This window comes from Batrachochytrium dendrobatidis (assembly GCF_000203795.2).
Source record: "Batrachochytrium dendrobatidis JAM81 unplaced genomic scaffold BATDEscaffold_18, whole genome shotgun sequence".
Classification (NCBI taxonomy): Eukaryota; Fungi; Chytridiomycota; class Chytridiomycetes; order Rhizophydiales; genus Batrachochytrium; species Batrachochytrium dendrobatidis.
In genome coordinates this window covers 106,102-125,609 of record NW_006281116.1, presented here as the reverse complement: position 1 = coordinate 125,609, position 19,508 = coordinate 106,102, and the positions used below count along the sequence as shown (strand labels likewise).

The 19,508-nt window shown below is 37.9% G+C and overlaps 6 protein-coding genes across 6 annotated transcripts; 1 reads left to right on the top strand and 5 right to left on the bottom strand.

Annotated features, from left to right (window-relative positions):
* Window positions 1-47: 47 nt before the first annotated feature.
* On the bottom strand, window positions 48-6,506 carry BATDEDRAFT_92526 (uncharacterized protein; the record flags this gene model as incomplete). Its single annotated transcript, XM_006682816.1, has 26 exons — window positions 48-236; window positions 302-414; window positions 493-641; window positions 757-864; window positions 961-1,087; window positions 1,155-1,256; window positions 1,340-1,460; window positions 1,541-1,683; window positions 1,791-2,036; window positions 2,119-2,266; window positions 2,358-2,434; window positions 2,523-2,730; window positions 2,821-2,930; window positions 3,028-3,097; window positions 3,157-3,268; window positions 3,311-3,445; window positions 3,514-3,612; window positions 3,677-3,699; window positions 3,771-3,927; window positions 4,025-4,220; window positions 4,320-4,787; window positions 4,867-4,940; window positions 5,014-5,113; window positions 5,197-5,438; window positions 5,508-5,575; window positions 6,394-6,506. 26 exons carry the CDS (start codon window positions 6,504-6,506, stop codon window positions 110-112), a joined length of 3,636 nt encoding a protein of 1,211 aa, XP_006682879.1. The 3' UTR covers window positions 48-109.
* A 2,589-nt stretch (window positions 6,507-9,095) lies between these two features.
* BATDEDRAFT_14763 (uncharacterized protein) lies at window positions 9,096-10,077 on the bottom strand (the record flags this gene model as incomplete). Its single annotated transcript, XM_006682690.1, has 5 exons — window positions 9,096-9,260; window positions 9,351-9,437; window positions 9,536-9,673; window positions 9,745-9,888; window positions 9,979-10,077. The coding sequence occupies 5 exons, from the start codon at window positions 10,075-10,077 to the stop codon at window positions 9,096-9,098; spliced, it is 633 nt and encodes a 210-aa protein (XP_006682753.1).
* A 1,856-nt stretch (window positions 10,078-11,933) lies between these two features.
* Window positions 11,934-13,488, bottom strand: BATDEDRAFT_36235 (uncharacterized protein; the record flags this gene model as incomplete). The annotated part of the gene is made up of 5 exons (XM_006682793.1): window positions 11,934-12,616; window positions 12,706-12,781; window positions 12,865-12,992; window positions 13,117-13,211; window positions 13,395-13,488. 5 exons carry the CDS (start codon window positions 13,486-13,488, stop codon window positions 11,945-11,947), a joined length of 1,065 nt encoding a protein of 354 aa, XP_006682856.1. The 3' UTR covers window positions 11,934-11,944.
* Window positions 13,489-13,657: 169 nt separating this feature from the next.
* Window positions 13,658-14,882, bottom strand: BATDEDRAFT_92649 (uncharacterized protein; the record flags this gene model as incomplete). Its single annotated transcript, XM_006682815.1, has 4 exons — window positions 13,658-13,668; window positions 13,701-13,727; window positions 13,789-13,951; window positions 14,037-14,882. The coding sequence occupies 4 exons, from the start codon at window positions 14,880-14,882 to the stop codon at window positions 13,658-13,660; spliced, it is 1,047 nt and encodes a 348-aa protein (XP_006682878.1).
* A 797-nt stretch (window positions 14,883-15,679) lies between these two features.
* On the top strand, window positions 15,680-17,155 carry BATDEDRAFT_28381 (uncharacterized protein; the record flags this gene model as incomplete). Its single annotated transcript, XM_006682732.1, has 2 exons — window positions 15,680-16,545; window positions 16,630-17,155. 2 exons carry the CDS (start codon window positions 15,680-15,682, stop codon window positions 17,153-17,155), a joined length of 1,392 nt encoding a protein of 463 aa, XP_006682795.1.
* BATDEDRAFT_92522 (uncharacterized protein) lies at window positions 17,153-19,169 on the bottom strand (the record flags this gene model as incomplete). The annotated part of the gene is made up of 8 exons (XM_006682814.1): window positions 17,153-17,299; window positions 17,396-17,720; window positions 17,819-17,960; window positions 18,029-18,284; window positions 18,374-18,578; window positions 18,673-18,768; window positions 18,873-18,959; window positions 19,062-19,169. 8 exons carry the CDS (start codon window positions 19,167-19,169, stop codon window positions 17,214-17,216), a joined length of 1,305 nt encoding a protein of 434 aa, XP_006682877.1. The 3' UTR covers window positions 17,153-17,213.
* Between the last annotated feature and the right edge of the window lie 339 nt (window positions 19,170-19,508).

Below are 19,508 nucleotides of genomic sequence, written 5' to 3'. Positions count from 1 at the left end.
TGAAGCAGCAAACAATGAAATTTGGTCTGGAAAAGGGCACCCAAAAATCGTTTATTAATAGGCATTTTTATTTTCATCTTGGTATAAAATCATTAACCTGGTTCAATCATCAAAACGCACGTCGAAGTTGGGATTGGATTTTGTGTAGAGCATCTACAATCTGGGTTTCGTCTGCATGGATAGTGACAAGATACTTGCTAATTGCTTCATCAACTATCGGTATAGGAAAATCCTCCCTTAAATTGGACAAAAGTTAGCATAAAAGGATAATCCCAAATAAAAAAATCAATGAATGCATTACTTTTCATAGGAAGTTGTAGGGAGAGTCCGAACATGTTTTAGCCATTTTTCAAGCAACACCAAAATTTCTTGAATCAAAAATGCCAATGCCTTGTTTGATGACCATGGTGGAAGCTATCATTAGAAAATAGAATATTGACAATATTAGTATTTAAAATAAGCATATTTCAGGCATATATGTGGTCAAATCACCTTGGTTTCAAACAGCCCATTAAAAGTGTTGAATATGGTGGAAAATGGTACATTGATGCCACGTAGTGCATCTACCACCCATCCCTTGTGTAATGAAGAGTCATCTTCAAATTCGTAAGTTTCTTGTTCAAGCTTATTGATTAAAAATCCTAAATTGTAAACGCCAACCAAGTGACAAAAGCCATTGATTAATTTTAAACTCGTTAGTCAATGTAAATATGTACAATACATATTCAAGCATAACCACAGTGCGCTCAAAAATACCTAGTGGGAACACATTATCGTTTGGATAAAATCTCCGACCAAGTTCTTCAATTTTGTCGCCAAGAGCTTCAATGGGAGAGCGGCCGGTAGCAAGCGCTTCTTCTTTCGCTAATCGTTGAAAGTCACATAATAGAGCACATGTCAGTACCTAAAAATAGTCTAAACCCCTTCAACTATCTAAATAAATACCAGCCATCAGCTTACTTTGATAGAAAATAGCAATCCAAGCCGATTCTACTACACCACGAACTTGTACACCATGATCCGCAATATGAAGAATTGCCAAAACAAGATCATGCATTTGATAGGGCCGAGCATAGTTGTGGAACAACTTTAAAAATAGTCAGATCAAGTAAGCATCTATAAAATCAACATTACTAGGCACTGGCAAGTCATACCAAAGTGACATCATGAAGATTGTAGTTTAGATCGTTCAGAGCATGCTCCGTATTGGGCATGACAGAAACACGGTTGTAAATTTCAAATTGAAGTCGAGCAACCTATACAATATCAAGCATTAGAATCTTTATTATCCAAAACCCATTCAAGTTTTAAAAACCTATACATTGACCAAGGTACTTACATCCAAATCATCGGTAATTTGATTAAGAAGCTCTTGATTGCCACCAAACTCGTGCCCAGCAGAACTCTTGGCGTTTGTTACAGCTTTGGTAAGATACTCGATACGTCTGGAAAGTAAAAGTCTAAAGCATCACAAAATCGTGTTTAGTATAATTCAAATATAAACACGAATAAACATCACATCGATACTGCCAAAATTTACCCAGGAGATTGGGCCATAAACGAACAAATTTTGGCAGCTTCGGAAAACCGGCTGTTGCGTGCATAGTATTGACACAAATATTCAGCCTTGTTCAAATCACTCTTGTTGGCAATCAAGTAGTCTTCAAGATATGGTGATTGAATCTATATAGACATAGACATAGTCAAGTATTAGGACGCATAAAATATAGAATATGCATTCACGTTGCAATACTGCCACATGCACACTGCAAAATCTAGATTGATAATACCTGGAGCAAATCAGTATGGCGGCCTTGTTCAATAAGCCAGTCATAAAGCGATGTATGAAAAGCTTGATCAGATGAAGCTACAGCTCGAGCAAAAACTTGAGCTTTAATGGCTTCCATATCTTCAGCAGTCTGGAAATACTTGGAGTTTTGTGGCTGAGCAATCATATCATCAATACTGGCCAGCATTCCAAAAATTAATCGGTAGCTTTCAATGCGTCTATAATAAGATCGAGAAGAGATATTGTCCTATATATATCCAAGTCGTTTTAATATGATAGACTCGTAAAAATGATGTCGGGTTAACAAAGGCGTAATACACACGACTTACAAGGTTCAAAGACTCGGTAGTGTCTTGCTCAGCAGCATATACCAGAGCAAGATCCACAACGCCAGTATAGTACTGGAGACTTTTGAAGCTCTCAACAACAGTTCTCAGTTTTTCAAAATGGATATGTTTGACCACTGACATGAAAAGTCTGCAAACAGTATTAAAAATCAACAAAAAATTGATAGTTTAGTTTTTGTGCATATTCAAAGCAAAACAGGATTGCTAGGCTTTATACTCACTTGAGGGCTTCACCAATAATAGTGAGCTGCTCATTGCGACTAACCGCTTGTTTGGCTTTTTGGATACACTCAATTCCCTATAGCAAAACAGTATTAGCCGTAGGCAATATCATCACAAATCAGCAAATTGAGCTAAAAAGCAATGCCACAATAAATGCAGGTTACCTTGAAAAACATTACTTCGTTTGTTTGGCAAATGGATGGGCAACGTTGCTGCAAAGTAGCAGTAATAATATCCACTCCAATATCCTTTTCAATCTGCTTATTAACAAGCGATGTCATCAACATTTTACCAATATCTCGGCCTTTTGATGAAGACACAAGAGACTGGAAAGTAAATCCTTTAAGTTCGCGCTTCTCAGATTCAGTCATGCTAAATATCAAAAGACATTATATTGAGCCACACAAAATCAGTTATAAAATCAGATGCAGTAGAAATTACATGTATGCAGCATGTACTCACCCTGCAATCATACTAGGAAGTTTGTAGTCTATCAAAAGTGATACAAATGAGATTGTCTCAAGAGATTGGCGGATCAATTCGTGCATGTTTGCCAGAGACTCTTGTTCTTTCTAAAAATCCAATCGATCAGTAAGGGTTAAAATTGATCACACTAATCAAGTAAGGAGTCGGTAAATACCAATTAAAATATCAACTATTGAAACACACCTTCCAGGCCTCAGGATCGACGCCAGAGGGACGAGTATCAGGGGTTGGTAAAGCAGTAAAACGCGGATATCTTTACAAAAGTTAGCAACCAAATGGGTTGGTCTTTAGCTACGAGTGCGAACTACATACTTGTTTAGAAATTTATCAAGAGATGCTAGATTCATCTGCACTAAAATCAGATCTTGAATACTTTGCGTAGCTTCCCATTTCTCTGATCCATCTGCAGCTTTCCTGTTAAAGACTAGTGAGTTAAAATGCAACATGAAACAAGCCAAAATCAAACCAAATCGATACTTTTTTTGAATAAGCTCAACAGTCCAAATAGGACGAAGTGCACGCAAAAGGTAAAGTGCCAATCCGTCATGTTTGGCACTATAATGCACTTCAAATGTAGATACAGGAACTCCAAGTGGACCACCTAGTTGTGATTATGGATACGCGTTAAAAGGTAGATCAAATCAAAGACATATATAAAGTCGTACATACCTCCTGATAAATGGGGCTGACTTTGAATCAAAGTGGCTTTCCCACCAAATTCAAAAAAGAGTCTGGTGGCAAGTGCAACCACAGCTGGTAACAGAATATCTAATAGCAATAAAATAAGTACAAGAGTAATATGAATTGAAACATCCAACCGCTAATTGAATACCTGTAGGTCCAGATTTGATGGATCTAAAATAAAACGTGTTGGTTCATAAATGGCATCAAATGTAATAAATCCTGCTCAATTACAATTTACTTACGAATGGTCACACGCAATGCCAAGTGACATTGCACAGCTCTGATCTTTTCCATACGTAATAAAAAAGTCTTCAAACCCTCGAAGATCCTGTCCGTTAGAATGCTTAAGCAATTGAACCAACAAATCTATAGGACGAAGTTTGGAAATAGTGGATAAACCTAAACCAAATAAACCAAGTGCATACATAAAAATGTGTTCAATTACATGCCAAGTTAGACATAGTCTATCAACAGAAAACAAACTATGCAAATTTACCCATATTTGTCAACAAATGAAACCGCCTTGCCGGATATTCAAACTGCATCGCAAGTTCGTTAAGAGCCATTCCCGGGGTGTTTGCTACTGAATGTTTGTCCTTGCTTGATGGTTTAGTAGAAGCTTCAGCAATTGCCCATGTTTTGCCATCAACATCAACAAAACTTCCCAGTTCAGATAAAAACATTGGTGAAGTCTAAAAGTATTCAACAGGAGTTTGAATGAAAGACATCACACTTATGTTAGTAAGCAACAAACTAGAAAGGCAAAGCATATAACAAATTAAATGCCATACCTGTGCCATCATACCGCAGTTCATGGACACTCCAATGACACGATCAACCTCATCTGAAAATGACTGTGATGCAATCAGCAATCCGTTGGCATAAAATGCTTCGTGTATCTTAGCACTCCCAACTACATTATAACTGGATAATCCTTGTGAAACAACAGGAGGCCCCAGTGCAAATACAAGTCGAAGACCAGTAGGGCCAGCTATGGTATTTGAGTCATGCATGTAGCTATTGTGAGAAATATGCTGAGTACACGAAAAGTAGAGACGAATTCCTGTCGACGTCACAGCAACCATGTGGATTTGACGAGACTCGTTGAGCGACACTGGATAGATGGACACAATTTCGAATTTGGGCTCATCCAATGCACTTTGAGGAATAAACGCAGAAAAGCCTATAGTTCGAGAAAATAGATCGGATATTGTGGCAACACGAGTCATACCCTTTCCATCTGGACCAAGAGAGTATACCTAGTGATTTAAATCAAAAAACTCGGTATTTTTAATAATCCAAATCATTGATGTACTTTTAAAAGAATAAAAAACATACCGAAACATCGTTTGTTGGAGAAATAGTATATAGTGCCTTGAGATTGTTGTCAACAGTTGCAAGTTTAACGGCATCTGCAAGTTTAGTAAATATCAGTTGTGGCTATGCCAAGTATCACAGTCCAAAAATTGTCAAGAATAGTCTTACTTTCACCTCCCCACAGTAAAAAGGTTGGAATATACGATATGATCCCACTCGAGGTACGATTGATTTTCCTTATCTTTCTGGTTAACCATCCATCTTGAGACTATTTAAAAGCAATTATAAAATTAGTCAAGTGCATGACAAATGGAAAGCTATAATAAAGCAAGAGTGTTGTGGCAACTGTACCTCATATTCTAACTCATATAGCTGCCCATTGTTTCCTCGCATAAATATACGTCCAGTATCAGTACCAAATATGCTGGTCATGTTGACTCCATCCGAGGCAATAGACATGTCTGTACGATAAATAGACATAGATCCACGCGAGACTCCATCCTGTCCTTTCTTGGAAAATGCAACTCCAAGAAGAATGATTTCCAATGGGGTGGCCACCACCAAAACATATTCAATTTGCTCCAAGAACACACCTAGTTTGAAATCATTACAATTAGAAATAGGCTGGTGGCTAAAAATATCTATTTTGAGCAAAAGAATACCTAGAATTGGTTTAACAAGAGCTGCGCTAATGATGATCTGCTCTTGATCATCAAATGTGTTGATGGCACTAAATAATACATATATACTTTGCATTAGCCAGATGAAATTTCATGCAGACTAATGGTTGATGGCAGCACCATGCACTTGCCTATCGCCACTATCATCGTAGTTCCACAAATACAGTCTATTGTCAATACTGATCCAAACTCGATTAATCTCGGGAAATATTCCCATAAAACTCCGACTTTGAATAGCTGAATCAAAAGTTTGTTAAAAAATGAATAGTTAGTTGCAAGTAACGGTCATAAGAAAAGTCGGCAAACATCACTATATTGAAAAGACCACGCAGCCAAGCGTGAATATAATGCAAAGGGTTGATAAAATGAACTCACTGTCATATTGCTGGAAAATATAGTCTGGAAGTGACAGGAAACCATCCTTTCGCATGAAATTAAGCGATGCACTGGCTTCGTGATCTGGTGAAACAAGACCTCTTTGTATTGCTTCCAAACGATCTTTGTCAAAATTTTGGTTGAAAGGTTAGAATATTTGATACAGGACTGAATAGATTGGATGAATTGTTCAGATTACATACTTTTGCACAATTCATTCAAGTCATGAAAGCTAGATTCGTATAGATAGGAAATGCCATACGATTTATATATTAAACCCAATTGAATCCGACAAATTCATTGTAGAATAACAATTTGGTAGTGAACATCAGGTTAATCAATGTCGATATATCTCCAATAAAGCGGTTTAAAATGAAATCTGATTATTACAAATGAATCTATTGTTTCATTGTATATTATACCAGATTCTAATTCTAAGCAGCTGTATAACATTCAACGCACTAATTGAACCACAAAATAAAATGCAACGCACCAATCCTTAGCAGCTCGCATATCCAGCAAAGACGCAGCCTGATGAAGAGCATTCAGTTTAACTCCCTGAACAGCTGTTGCAGAATTTGAATCGGTGTTCATTGTGCTGGCCATCATAATAGCAGGCTCAGATATCGACTGGCTGATAGTGGGGATCTGGCAAAGTGTTGTTGTGCCGAATCGCATTCAATAGGAATCAATCACGTGCATTAAATTCACTTTTAAATTCCAGCTGCACGACCTGCAACGCGACTCGGATTCAAACTTTGTCATCTCGATTCGACAAACGACCACTTCAGACTCTGGCAGTGTAAAAAAACCTTGGAATATACAAATATATGGTAACTTGAATCATTCAATATATGTTGTAAATAGCAGCCACATGGCTACCAACTACGGTCAAGATTCAAATTGACTAATTTCAAACTATTTTTGCTACAATCTTGACCCAACCTATGTCATCTTGTTTAAACTTGCAATACTTTTTAGTCTGCCGCCTCTAAAAAGACACCCACCAAAGCATCAAAGACCACGCTTGGGTCCTCGAAAAAAGACCTTAAAAAGCCAAAAAGTTCTACATCCATTGGCGGTGATGTAGCACCAATGTTGGCGGGTGATATGGCCGAGGAACTTAAAAAATATCAAGAGGAATTGGCCATTGAGCGTCAAGAGCGAAATTACTTTCAATTAGAAAGGGTACACTATTTTTGATATGCCTTTACTGTATATTTATTTTCAAACTTTTGAATCCTTTCAATCTAGAATGGACATACCATAATATGGGTGTACAAAGATGTAGATGTTGCAAGACTCAAACGAGTTTGATATGGGTGATTGGAATAATATTCAAATAGGACAAGATCAATCATTTTTGGGAAATCACAAAAAATGAACTCAACACATCCAAATCAGAGCTACTAAACAGAGATAGAGAGCTTGAAGAGCAAGAGGAAAAGCATCAAGTAGAAATCAAGGTAATGGCTACGACACTGAACACGTTTGGTTGGGTCTGGCAATGATCAAACTGACCTTTTTAAATTTGTCAGGTGTACAAACAAAAAGTTAAGCATTTGCTTTACGAGTATCAAAATAATGTTGCACACCTTCAGTCCGACTCGGAACGAGCTTTACAGCTCGATCAAGAGGAACACTTGACACGCGAGCAACAGCTTAAAAAAGATAAGCGCTCATTGAAACTAGAACTCAAAGAGTTTGAACTATCTCATGAAGATATTATCAAGAATCTCAAGCAACGCCATGATCAAGAAATCACCAGCATGCGTAATGATTTTGAACGCCAAGCAAAAGAGCTACACGCCAAGTATGAAAAAAAGATGAAGGTGATTCGTGACGATTTGGAACTCAAGCGTAAAAACGAAATTCATGAAATTGAGGAACGGAAAAATGGTCAGATCAACGCACTAATGAAAAATCATGACAAGGCATTTACCGAAATCAAAAACTATTACAATGATATTACATTAAACAACTTGGCATTGATCAACTCTCTTAAAGTAAGGTTACTTTTGATATTTAGAATCCCTGCTGTCCAAGCACTCTGACTTTTATTTGATACTTGATTTATATCTAACACTACGTACCACACTATAGGAGCAAGTTGAAGACATGAAAAAAAAGGAAGAACGAAACGAAAAACAAATGGCCGATATCACTGCAGAAAACAAGCGTTTATCCGAACCGCTTCAAATTGCTTTGGCAGAGGGAGATTCTCTTAAACGTGAGTTGGCCCATTACGAAAAAGACAAAATGTCGTTGCAAAATGCCAAAGCTCGACTCAAGGTGCTTGAAGAAAAGTTTAAACAGTTGACATGGGAACACGAAGTCCTTGAGCAAAGGTTCTCGCAAGTTCAAAAAGAACGCGACGAACTCTATGAAAACTTTGTTGATCGTATTATTAGTGTCCAACAAAAAACTGGATTCAAGAATCTTGTACGTTAATCGTTGTGTTATGCTATGAAAAGCATGCTATGTGTTAATAACTGCACAAAGATGAGCAATCTGTACTAACTATAGCTGTTGCTGATTGGTAGATTCTTGAAAAAAAGGTCGATTCCCTCAAGGAAAACCTGGAAAAGAAGGAACTGCAGGTCAATGAGGTTCTTAAAGCTACAAATCTAGATCCAGCTGCACTTTCTAGTCTTACCAAACGTCTTGAAGATGTACTCAGTGCCAAAAACCATCAAATAAAGGAGCTACAGTATGATCTGTCCAAGGTCACCAAGGTATTTTGTTTTGGCTACTTTTTGCATTGGTATTATTTATGATACGCTAACTGGCTATTTACATCTTTCATCTACTTTAGGCTCATAATGATATGATCCGAGTATACGAAGCAAAACTCACCGAGTTTTCGATTCCAATCGAAGAGCTTGGGTTTAAACCATTAATGATGGCAACAAAAACCGCAACAAACCCTGCTGGTTTAGTTGCCTCTCAGTAATGTGTAGTGACATCATTGGTCAATTTCAACCTATCGAGTTTTAGTTGTATATGTTAGATATGGCTATTTGCCAAAGGAGTTTAGTGAAATGAGTATGCAACCAAATGTTTCGGCAATAGTAGAAAACACCACTAATTCAATGAATGTGCAAAAACATCCACTCGGGTTTAAAAATAAAATTTGATAATTGTCTAAAAGCTAAACCAATTGAAAAAATTGAACTCTACAAAGTTTAAAAAATATCAAGATGTTAATAAATTCATTGTTAAAATCTCATACGCTATCCGTCGACGTATCAATCCCATATCTTCTTGGGAGAATGTGAACGGAGCTTGCCGTGACAAAAACTCCATAAATGTGCAGGTAAACACGCCGCAGTCATAACCATTCTGTTGTGTAGGAATATTCTATAAAGCACAAATATACAATTGGTATCATGAAAACAAACTCAGATATAATCTACAATGGAATAGATATTCAAAAAAACCGTTACAAACCTTTGGAATCCAGTTTTCCCAATTATCCAAATCAAGCTGTTTCTTTTTTTTGTCATTGCTTTCTTGAATCAAATAATCGCGCAATAGCTTCAATTGTAAATTAAAATAGACAATCGCAGTACCAATTGTTAGCGCAGGTGTTTTAAATGGTTTAGAAACAAAGTTGATGGATAAAGCTATAGTACCTCAAGACACAAGTAGTTATCTCCCAACAACGAGTCATAATATTCAAATTGCGATGCTTTAAAATTAATAGCGGCGCAAGTCCAATGCATCCCAATATGAATTGGGATAATAATTAAATCTATTGAAAACAGATCCACCTAAAATATATTCTACTTTAACAATGGTCTGACATTTCATCACAGTTGGCTAATGCTCAGCTAATAGTTACCTTTTTAGTCCATCTCCGAACACTGCTATACCCTTGAGTTCTAAGCTTTTCATAAAAAAACGTATTGAATATATGGATTTTAGGATACTTTTCAGGAAAATCTTTGGACCGCTTCATACATAATTGACCATAAAAGTTGATAATCTAGCCATTGGATAAGTATAAAATCGATTACTAAAATGCCAATAGTAATAGTTTTAAAAATCAAGATGAACTAGACACAAATTGCCATACTTCGTCATTAAGCCACGAGGAACCTTTGAGGGTATGTATGTCTTTTTTGCAAATACTGACACTGAATCCTTGTACAAGTAATTCGACGCCAGGAGACATAGCATCTTCTACCTTCATTTGTGCCTCTTTTGACAATGGCACTATGGCCTTTTAAAATTTGACTAAACGTGTTAGATGCAATACAAACTGAATTCACGCAACAGCCTTTAGATTCAAAGTAACTGTGTTACCTGTTGATTTTTCTGCAGCTTAAGCTTTTTGATCTACGGTGAAATAAAAAGGATCAGTGCCAAATCTACATCCCACACAAAACACTCTTGTTTCAGTAGAAAACCAACCATTTCATCTTGAAGACTATCTTTGGCTAAAAGTGAGTCAAAGATGGGAGTTTGTATTTCTGAAGTTCTAATATCACTCAAACTATGCTCGTAAATAAAGTTTAAATGATTTAGTCTATACATCTCAAACCAATAAAATATTTCCATCATTTAATACAAAATCTACCTCTTGGAACTCTGCTCAACCTTTCTTCGTAGACTTTGAATCCATTCTGTATCACTAAATGTAGTCGAGAGAGCAGTGTGTTTACTGTTACAATAAATCAAGCATGGAATGTTAAAAATCAATCATATACATGTATAATTCAAGCAGAAGCTCGATAGTGCCCTATTGTTAGCACCTGACTTACGATGGTGTGTATTTGGGTTTCGGTGTAGAGCGTGATTGAGAAACGGCATTCTCTAGTCGTGCTTTTCTTTCCAAAGATTTTACAGCAAGCTGTTTAGATGCTTCGGTTTCCTGTGCAAGTTCACCGACTCTTACTTGCTTCAAATACGACTCTACAGCTACAAAATCACTAGCAGAACTTTGGAATCCTAGGTATTATTGATGTTTTAAAAGTAATGCGTTGATTTAATTTTGTGCAAAGTAAACGTGCGTATACGAATGTTTGTAGAATTGAAATACATCAAATATGCGTTTCTACCTGATCGAGTTGCTTCCGTATATCCCGAAATATATTGCTGGAGGAGCGAAGTTTGTGCCTGGTTGCCTCGCTGAGCTATCTACAATAAAAGTAAATTTTCAAAAACACAAGATAATCAGATTCAGTATATTGATTCGTGCAAATACAACCAAAATGCATGCACATCAAGGCTTGGAATTACATGATTCCTGATGTATGACAATCCATTGGTTGCACGTTTCTTGGAAACACGATTGCCAAGATGATAGGATACTGAACCATTCTGACTACTTTTGGTTGATGAAGGAATAGAATTGGCTCTGTTTGGAGTGACAGCCCAAGCAGTTGGTGACCACAGTCTTTTGATTGAAGGCTCGGTAATTTTGTTTGTTCTGGTGGGCGACTTTTTTGAAAATGATGTATTTGTAAGCGATACAGTTTGAGAATCTGTTGTATTGCTAAGACTTCTCTGTCTGTCCCATCGATAGGATTCAAGCGATGATGAAGCTTCGATGTTAGTGACAGTAAAGTTTGTAGTGGGTTTATACGAAACGGAGTATTTTGACGGAGGCATTGTAAGAGTGTTGAATGCTGATTCTGGAGGATAAAGAGTGTCAGAAGCAGTTGGAGTAGTACTTTTATGAGCAGATGGATCCTGACTAGCCGACTCGACGCTATCCAATTCTTCAATGTTGAATGGTTTGGGTCTTTTAGCAGACAAAAGTTTGAGGGGAGTCAGCAGTTTACTAAACAAATCAGCAACAAGCAAGGAAATGGGTCGCTTGAGTAGAGAATGAGTTTCTATATTATCAGGAGTAGATTCGCCAGCATTCAATGATGTCTTGCCAATGGAAGTATCCATCAATGGCTTACTATAGCAGAGAATCTGGTTAAATTCCAATTAAATTTGCACTCGACACCATCTTATCTGCATGGCAATAGTTTACCCAACACTGAATTCACATCGAATCAATCCAAAATACAATCAGTTGCTAGAATCACTTATTTCATTGGTTGATGAGATAATGGCTGCAGTGTGGCAAGTGCCTTTTGCAGATTATCAATCGCTGTAGGAATATCTTCAAACTGCAAAGCGCTAATCGCAAACTTGGCATATCTTTGAGCTTGAGAAGTCGTTTGGTGCAATTGCTCATCAAATAGTGCGTTTGAATATCCGCTCACTTCGGCTATTGGTGTTTGGGCTTTGTGTGGTGGAATCGCATCGTATCCAGACACTAATGGTGTTGCTGGAGGTTGATGGCTAACTGGAGTGGGCAGTGATCCTTCAAACGGAATATACGGAGTGGGATGGGATGGATAGGATTGATGGAACGAAGAAGAAATAGGCGGCTGATCGGTATGTGCAGATGATTGATATCCCGTTGGAGATACAGCCACAGTTGATGCTGTCAATAGCGATGAAGAATGTCCATTATAAGCATTTTCAAATGGTACTGTTGAGGCTTCAGTGCTCATAAAGCGAGGATCAATCGGAACGGAGCTATCAGGAGTCATATTCGACTGGCTTTGCATGAGATTCATATGTGACAGATCTGCACTGATCGTATCATCTGGTTCTCCACCTGGTGGACCTGGTGTTGGCGTTCTGCCTTCTTTGATAGCTTTGATAATATCGGCTGCTTTAAACTTGGCATATCGAATTTTTTGCTGGACCTATTTGACCGGATATAGGTTGAGTTGTAGTATAATACCATTTTACGCGAATAAGCTATAAAAACCCATTACCAGATATCAAGACTAACCTCGGGATCCAGCTCACCAAATGTCTTGAGTAATTCCAAAAAGATGGATGCTGCCAGGAATGTTTTGGCAGTTTTTCTGGAAATACGGTCAGATCGAGACAGTGAGTAAACCATTATAGTAAAGCCTTTTGCGACTGCATTTAGATATTGTCAACTCACTTGCTTGCCTTGCCTGCTCTGTCTTCATTATCAGCATTGACAAAAATCTTTAATGCAAAGTTTTCTACATGTGCGTATCCAACTACATCATTCCCAATCGCTTCGTTTCCTGCCAGATTCGCCTTGTCCTTTATATTGAAAACAAGTTATTTTCATATAGTATCATGTTGAAGTCCCAAATGCAATCAAAAACTATCCGTTAGTTTACAAAGTAGCTATAGATAGTACAACTTGGATTATAAACCAAACTACCTTTTCCAACAAGTCCAGCAGTTGCAATAAAAACGCCTGGCTCTCTTTACTAGTCGCTCCTGCTTCAATAGCAAGTTTTGCAGAGTAATAGTTGCCTAGGACAGGTATGCATTGTCAGCCATGTGTTGAATTCTAAAAGGATTTAGGATGCAATGGACACTAGATAGTCATGATTGAATTGGCAGCTGCGCCAGGGATTCTATTGATAAAATCCTAAACTGCATCCTTGTATACTGATAATCAAATCAGCAAAAGCAGTCCAAATAGGCCAGACTCACAGTAGTATGCCACAATGGGCTCTCTCGCCTGCAGTTCCTGTGCACGCTGCAGATATGTCAGCACAAACTTGAGCTCATCTGGTGGGTTGTTCATATTGGCCAGCTATAAACGAAAGTTGCATTTTATTGCCAAAACTCGCCAAATATGTCTTGCCAATCAGCCCTAGTTCTCAATAAAATTACTTTGTAATAGGTCTCGGTATCAGTGTGTTCAACCCTATCAGCAATCTATCCTTATCATAGTCAATTACAGTAGATTCACTTTATTGATATACTGTCAAAACACGTATAGATTACTTGAGATACCTCCTTCGAGCTGCATAGTTACAAACACTAGAATAATCAGTTTTTAAACCATACATCTACGAATGGCACGATACAGTATTCGGCTTACCATTAATAAACCAGTTGTTAAGTTGAATAAGTTCTAAACCGGTATGAAGGCACATGGCTTGCTTGGCCTCTTCGCTCGGATATGGATGAGCCTTATGCTTGGTGATCCAGTCCTTTAAATAAGATTGCACTTCTACAGAGTGGTTTGGTCGCGGCAGGCGAGACTATCAATGCAATGATCAATATATAAATTAAAAATCAGTCGTGATTTTAAATGTTTCAATTCTCAATATAGAATGATTACTCTACCTTTAAACCTGTATTTTTGAGAGCTGATCCTTTTACAATCAAAATCGTTTTTGTGACAGAAGCAGGGTTTTGTTTAGTACGTAATATATCAGAAACGGGTGAATCTTTGCAATGCTTGAATTTTTTTGCAGGTTTGGCAACTCCTATTTCCTTTATCTTGGCATTACCGCCGTGGGGTTGACTAGGATATCCAAGTGTAGATACGCTTGACAAAGACTCTGGTGAATCGGCATTGCTTGAAATGGACAAAACAGATTGAGATAAATGCTGAATCGATGTGGGTGCAACTTGAGTAATCTCCGAAGCATACTTGATAGTTGGCACTGCTGAAGTGTGGGCAAACCCGTAATGGATATCTAGAGGCACCATATTTAGCTTTCCTGAAAAATTAGTTGCATTCTGATGCACAGAGTCAGTATTGCAACTGATCTTGACAATACTGTATTGAACATGTATATGGTTGGTCGTGAGAGCTTGAGGTTCACCATTGCACTGCACTACAGCTCGTTGTGGAGAGTTGCAGAGATTGGAAAAAGAAGCAATATCGCGCTTTCCGATTGCGTATAGTTTAGACCTTGAGCTGCAGTTGTCAATGATTTGATGGACTAAAACTACAACCATAGAAACAACCCAGCGATCTGGGCTGTTTTCAGTAAGTTGTGCACTGAACACTGCCATTGTGCACATGATAGTACTATACTCGGCAAAAAGCTCTTGAATAAGCTCCAAAGTAGTTTGCAAGCTGTCAAGACTGACGGTAGTCTCTGACTCATCTCGAAGCTGCCATAACTCTAGTATTAAAGGATACAAGGGATGGGCAGCCAAATGGGTTGATCCAATGGTCATTTCTTTTTATATGACTAATATAAAGACTTTGAAATCGTATCGGAAAATGAAGCAATGGATTGGCAAATAAATACGTATTTAACCGTTTGAATGAGCTGTCAAATGACAGTTCGAGGCGTAGATGTTAGATAAACTGCAGTCAAGCGGAAATTGTCGTTCGGTTGGAGAAAATCGTTGAATTTGTTCAACTGCCACTTGAATAGCGGTGCAACTTGAAACGGTATTTAAACAAGAGCTGAAGCTTATAAAAAGTTGTATTTATAATTTATCAGTGCACTTTAAACGGGGAACTAGTTGGTTTCTTTGTTCCGTCAAGCTAAAGTCGGCTATTATTGACTAAACGCGACTCCTTACAGCCGTTCAAAGTCCAACACTCAAATATCGACTCACAATTCAATTGATACAAGAACTGGTCAAGTCTAAAAGTACGCAATATCATATATTGGATGTCAAGTTTGTTTACACTAGAGTGAATGTCACAAGATTGCATTTTTTATTCACTTGCACATACTGCGCTTGGTTTGCATCCGGTCTGAATTGACAGCGTGGGAATTCAGAATTCGGCACCAAAAAATAATCCTTTCAATCTACAGCACCACCTCACTGTATAGATGCGTTGGATTGACTTGTATAAAAGTCACTTTCAACAGAGTTCAATTGACCCATCAAATTTGACAGGTCGGATATTGACAGTCATAAAAGAGGGTAGAATCCCGCCAGCATCCTTGAAATAAATCGCAAGATCCTTTCTTCATCCCGACCCAAGAGCTTAAAGTAGCACCTGCCAAAACCAAACAATGGATATCATTGAGCAGGCTATTCATAATGTCAAACTCCAACTTGGAGTACTTCCAATAAGTCGAGAGATTGCTGAAGAAATATTACGCTCGGATTCAAATAGTTACCAATCGCAATTACTTCAGCACATTGCTACTGATTCATTTGGAGCTGCTATTCCTTTAAATCACTCATCTCTTTTCACAGATGCTGCCAAACCACACATTAAAAACACATCTAGTCACGGATCAACTTTGGAACAAGGTTCCGATGAATCAGCAGCCAATATGCCTAAAATAAACTCTGACAACTCAACTACATCTGGATCCACATCAGAGATTCCTAAAACTAATCCAGACCCACCCAAAAAAAACGTAACCCAGCATTCACAAGTGACACATAAAGCATGGGATCCAGCTACTCGCAACCAAGTCTTTATCATTCGTCAAATATATACTGAATATCGAGAAACCATCACATCTAATTTAACAAAAACCTGGCTATCTATGCGAAACAGCATGCTTCAGCATGCGTCTCTGCTTCCTGTTCCAGATGAAACCATTATCCAGTTTGATGAAAACATGAAAAAGTTTATATCTCGTCAAATCCTGATTCTCCAATACGAATCTCTTCGTCACATTATGCGGCTCGTGGCAAGTCCCATACCAATAGGATACGATGTTTCTTCCGAATCAATCAAAACTAACGAGGAAATGAACCGGTTACGTGTTCAAGCATTTATGCCTCCTGGTAGCGACTTACTTTTAAACTATAGCCAAGTGGTCCTGTTGGAATCAAGCTTTGCTGTAAGTCAGACCCATTCCAAACTTGAAAAAAAACGGCTTGCATATTTAACTGGATTGCGAATAGGAGATGTGAGCAGATGGTGAGCACGAATGCATTTATTTTTATAATAGCAAACTAAACTGTCATCAATTTTAAAAACTGACACGCTTTAAATATTTGACAGGTTTGAAATGAAACGAGTTTCCAAGGCAAGTGGTCAGATGTATAGAGTCGAAGCCAAACTTGCCATGAGCTATTGTAACTTTGACATGGGGTCCACTTCCACAGCAATTTCCAATGCAATCAACAACTACATCACTCCCCCTACTGTGAACATGAACACGCTAGTATCACTTGGAATCCCATCCACCAACACATTCGGCCATTCCATTGCGTGGTGTGATCCAGTCCAAGCTGCAATGCAACCCTTGCCGTCATACAGAACATCCAATCAAAGCACATTGGATGTTCTTCAAGATCAGCAGCCAATCGTGTCTTCAGACTCGACACACGATATTCAAGTCGATGTCATGTCCGCCATGCCTTCCTTGACAGGATTACACACATCGTTATTTCCACACGCACCCCTAATGTTTATGGATCCTTCTCTCTTGGAACAGTGTGGCCAACAAGAATTTTATCCAAATCCACAAAACGAACATGTCACATTGGCCAAAGTGCCGTTTTACTGGAATTTTACAAAAAGCTGACCGAATACAGATTGTTTATTCTTGTTTCATGGAAATAATGGCATTCCTCGTTATGGGTTTACAAGGTAGTGCATGATTTTAGCAGTTCAGTTGGATTTCCTTGTGTGAGCATCCATCTCCTGGCTGCTTCAGTTTCCGTAAGAACTATGTAGTATCAAAACCAAGTATACACGGTACAAAAAGGATCAGATAACAAGTCCGATAAAGTAGAAGCTGATTAAAAATATATACATCACTTACTGCCATGATAAACATTGTGTGAGTGATAAAAATCCAAGACATCTGAGATTTCTGAAAGAGAGTAGACAGGCATTTCAAACTTTGTCAAATGCTTGGGGTGCAATTTAAAATGTTTTGAAAATTCATCCGAGTGGGTGGGATTAAGTGACAATGGTAAAATGACTCCAAACTCATCTCGTGCTTCTAGATCAACATCTATAGGTTGAACAAGAGGTACTTCAGCGGTCTTATTAACTGGCTCTATTTTTTTAAGAAGGTGCTTGAGGTAATGCGAGCCAACAAGTGATTCTGTATAGTCTACAGCAGCAAGAACTACTGTATTTTTCTAGAGTTGGCATTAGGATAGCCAAAACGCATACATGTACAAAATGTCAATCACTATTTTACAAGTCAATATTGCATCTAGATATTGTACATTTGTACCTGTCCAAGTTCAGAAAAAATCTTTTGAATCAATGCAGCCATAGCAAACTTGTCGGCATTCAATGGTTGAGATGTCTTGTCAAAGTATGCAGTTTTTCTGTATAGAGCATTGATTTGGTCCATGGCAATCAAAACTGGCTTCCTATAGTGTAAACTATGCATTAGCTTATCTATTTAGTTTTGTTAAAAACAGCAAGGCCAAACACGTACCTGTTTTTTTCAGTAAAGATGGACTTGATTACCATTTCTAGAGCAGCAAAAGAGGATACAGCATCCATGCTTATTGCTGATCGTGCAAGATCGGCAACGGATTTATTGCTCTCGTCTGCAACCAAAATCTTGGAAAGTGCCTTTTCGTTCCAATCCAAAAGCAATTGCAGGAACTTTGTGGTTAAAGCAGGTTGATAGTAGGTATCATTTGATGCCGAGATTTCATATGGTTCAATACCACTCGTCCATTCAGACACTAAAGGCGATATTTACACAAGTCATTCAAACTATGATTAAAAATTCAAACATTACACTTCAAAAAGTAAATACATGGACTACTCTTACATCTAAGAACAGGAATAATGATCCAATCCTTGCTATGAAAATAACTGGCTGTTTGAATCAATGCAGATGATTTACCCGTGCCGCGATTGCCATCAACTATCACTGCAGTACTGCACACTTCCTTGATACCTTCATTACTCACCAAATCAATGAGTTCGGCTGTTGATCTTCTAAACATGAGCGCTGGTGTTTCAGTCAATTCAAACTAGCATGTATTAAGCAATAATGCGCAATGAATGTTAGTATTCATCAGTTTATAAAATACTTTCAAAACTAGTGCCAATGGATTGTAGACTTGCTTGTTTTTTTAAATTTGGAGATAGTTTGGTAAATTTGGCCATGAACTTTTCAGGAAGAGTAGCAAATCGATTCAAGTTCTTTTCCACTGCAAAATTCTTTATATCAAACCAAAGAGTTAGTCGGAAATAACTGTGATAACCGAAAAGTTGAGCAAGATCACCCATTATAAACCTCAACGTATGAACATGTTCAAACTTACTGGAGACCAATGCGTAACAGTCATATCATGGGCTGACGCAGAAGTAGGATTTGCCGTTGAGCCAGTATGGTTAACTTGGCTAGTACTCTTTAGTATCGTAAAGGTGACACACAGCAGTTGAATTAATCCAGTCATGCATGAGATCAAAACTGAATGATTGGATCATGAAATATAGCGTGCAGTGTATACCTTTGAAGAAATATAAGTGGATAATTTGAGTGTTGTAGAAACTGATCTGTTTAAAACAGTAGCTCTTGATGTAGTGATGCCCAATGAGAGTCGGGTTGCTGCAAACATGATTCAAGTTTGAGCAAGTTGATGTTCAATACAAAAAACGAATTTATTTTTGTTGCATCACGAAATCCTGTTTTATTTTGCCAATAGTAAAATCTACAGCACATTGCGTATCTATTGAGCAGAATCATGACATTCAAGACTTGATCTGCAGCAAATAAAAATAGTTTTATTTATTTTGACTGACATCAAGATTGTTATTGTAAGCTCATTGAATTCAAGTTAAAATGACAATTGGATTCTACTTTTACACTCGCAAGTATGTTCTACATGCACTGGCTGTATACAAGGTTGGAAATATATACGATCATCTCTTATGTTAGCATAGAGAACAAGTCACGT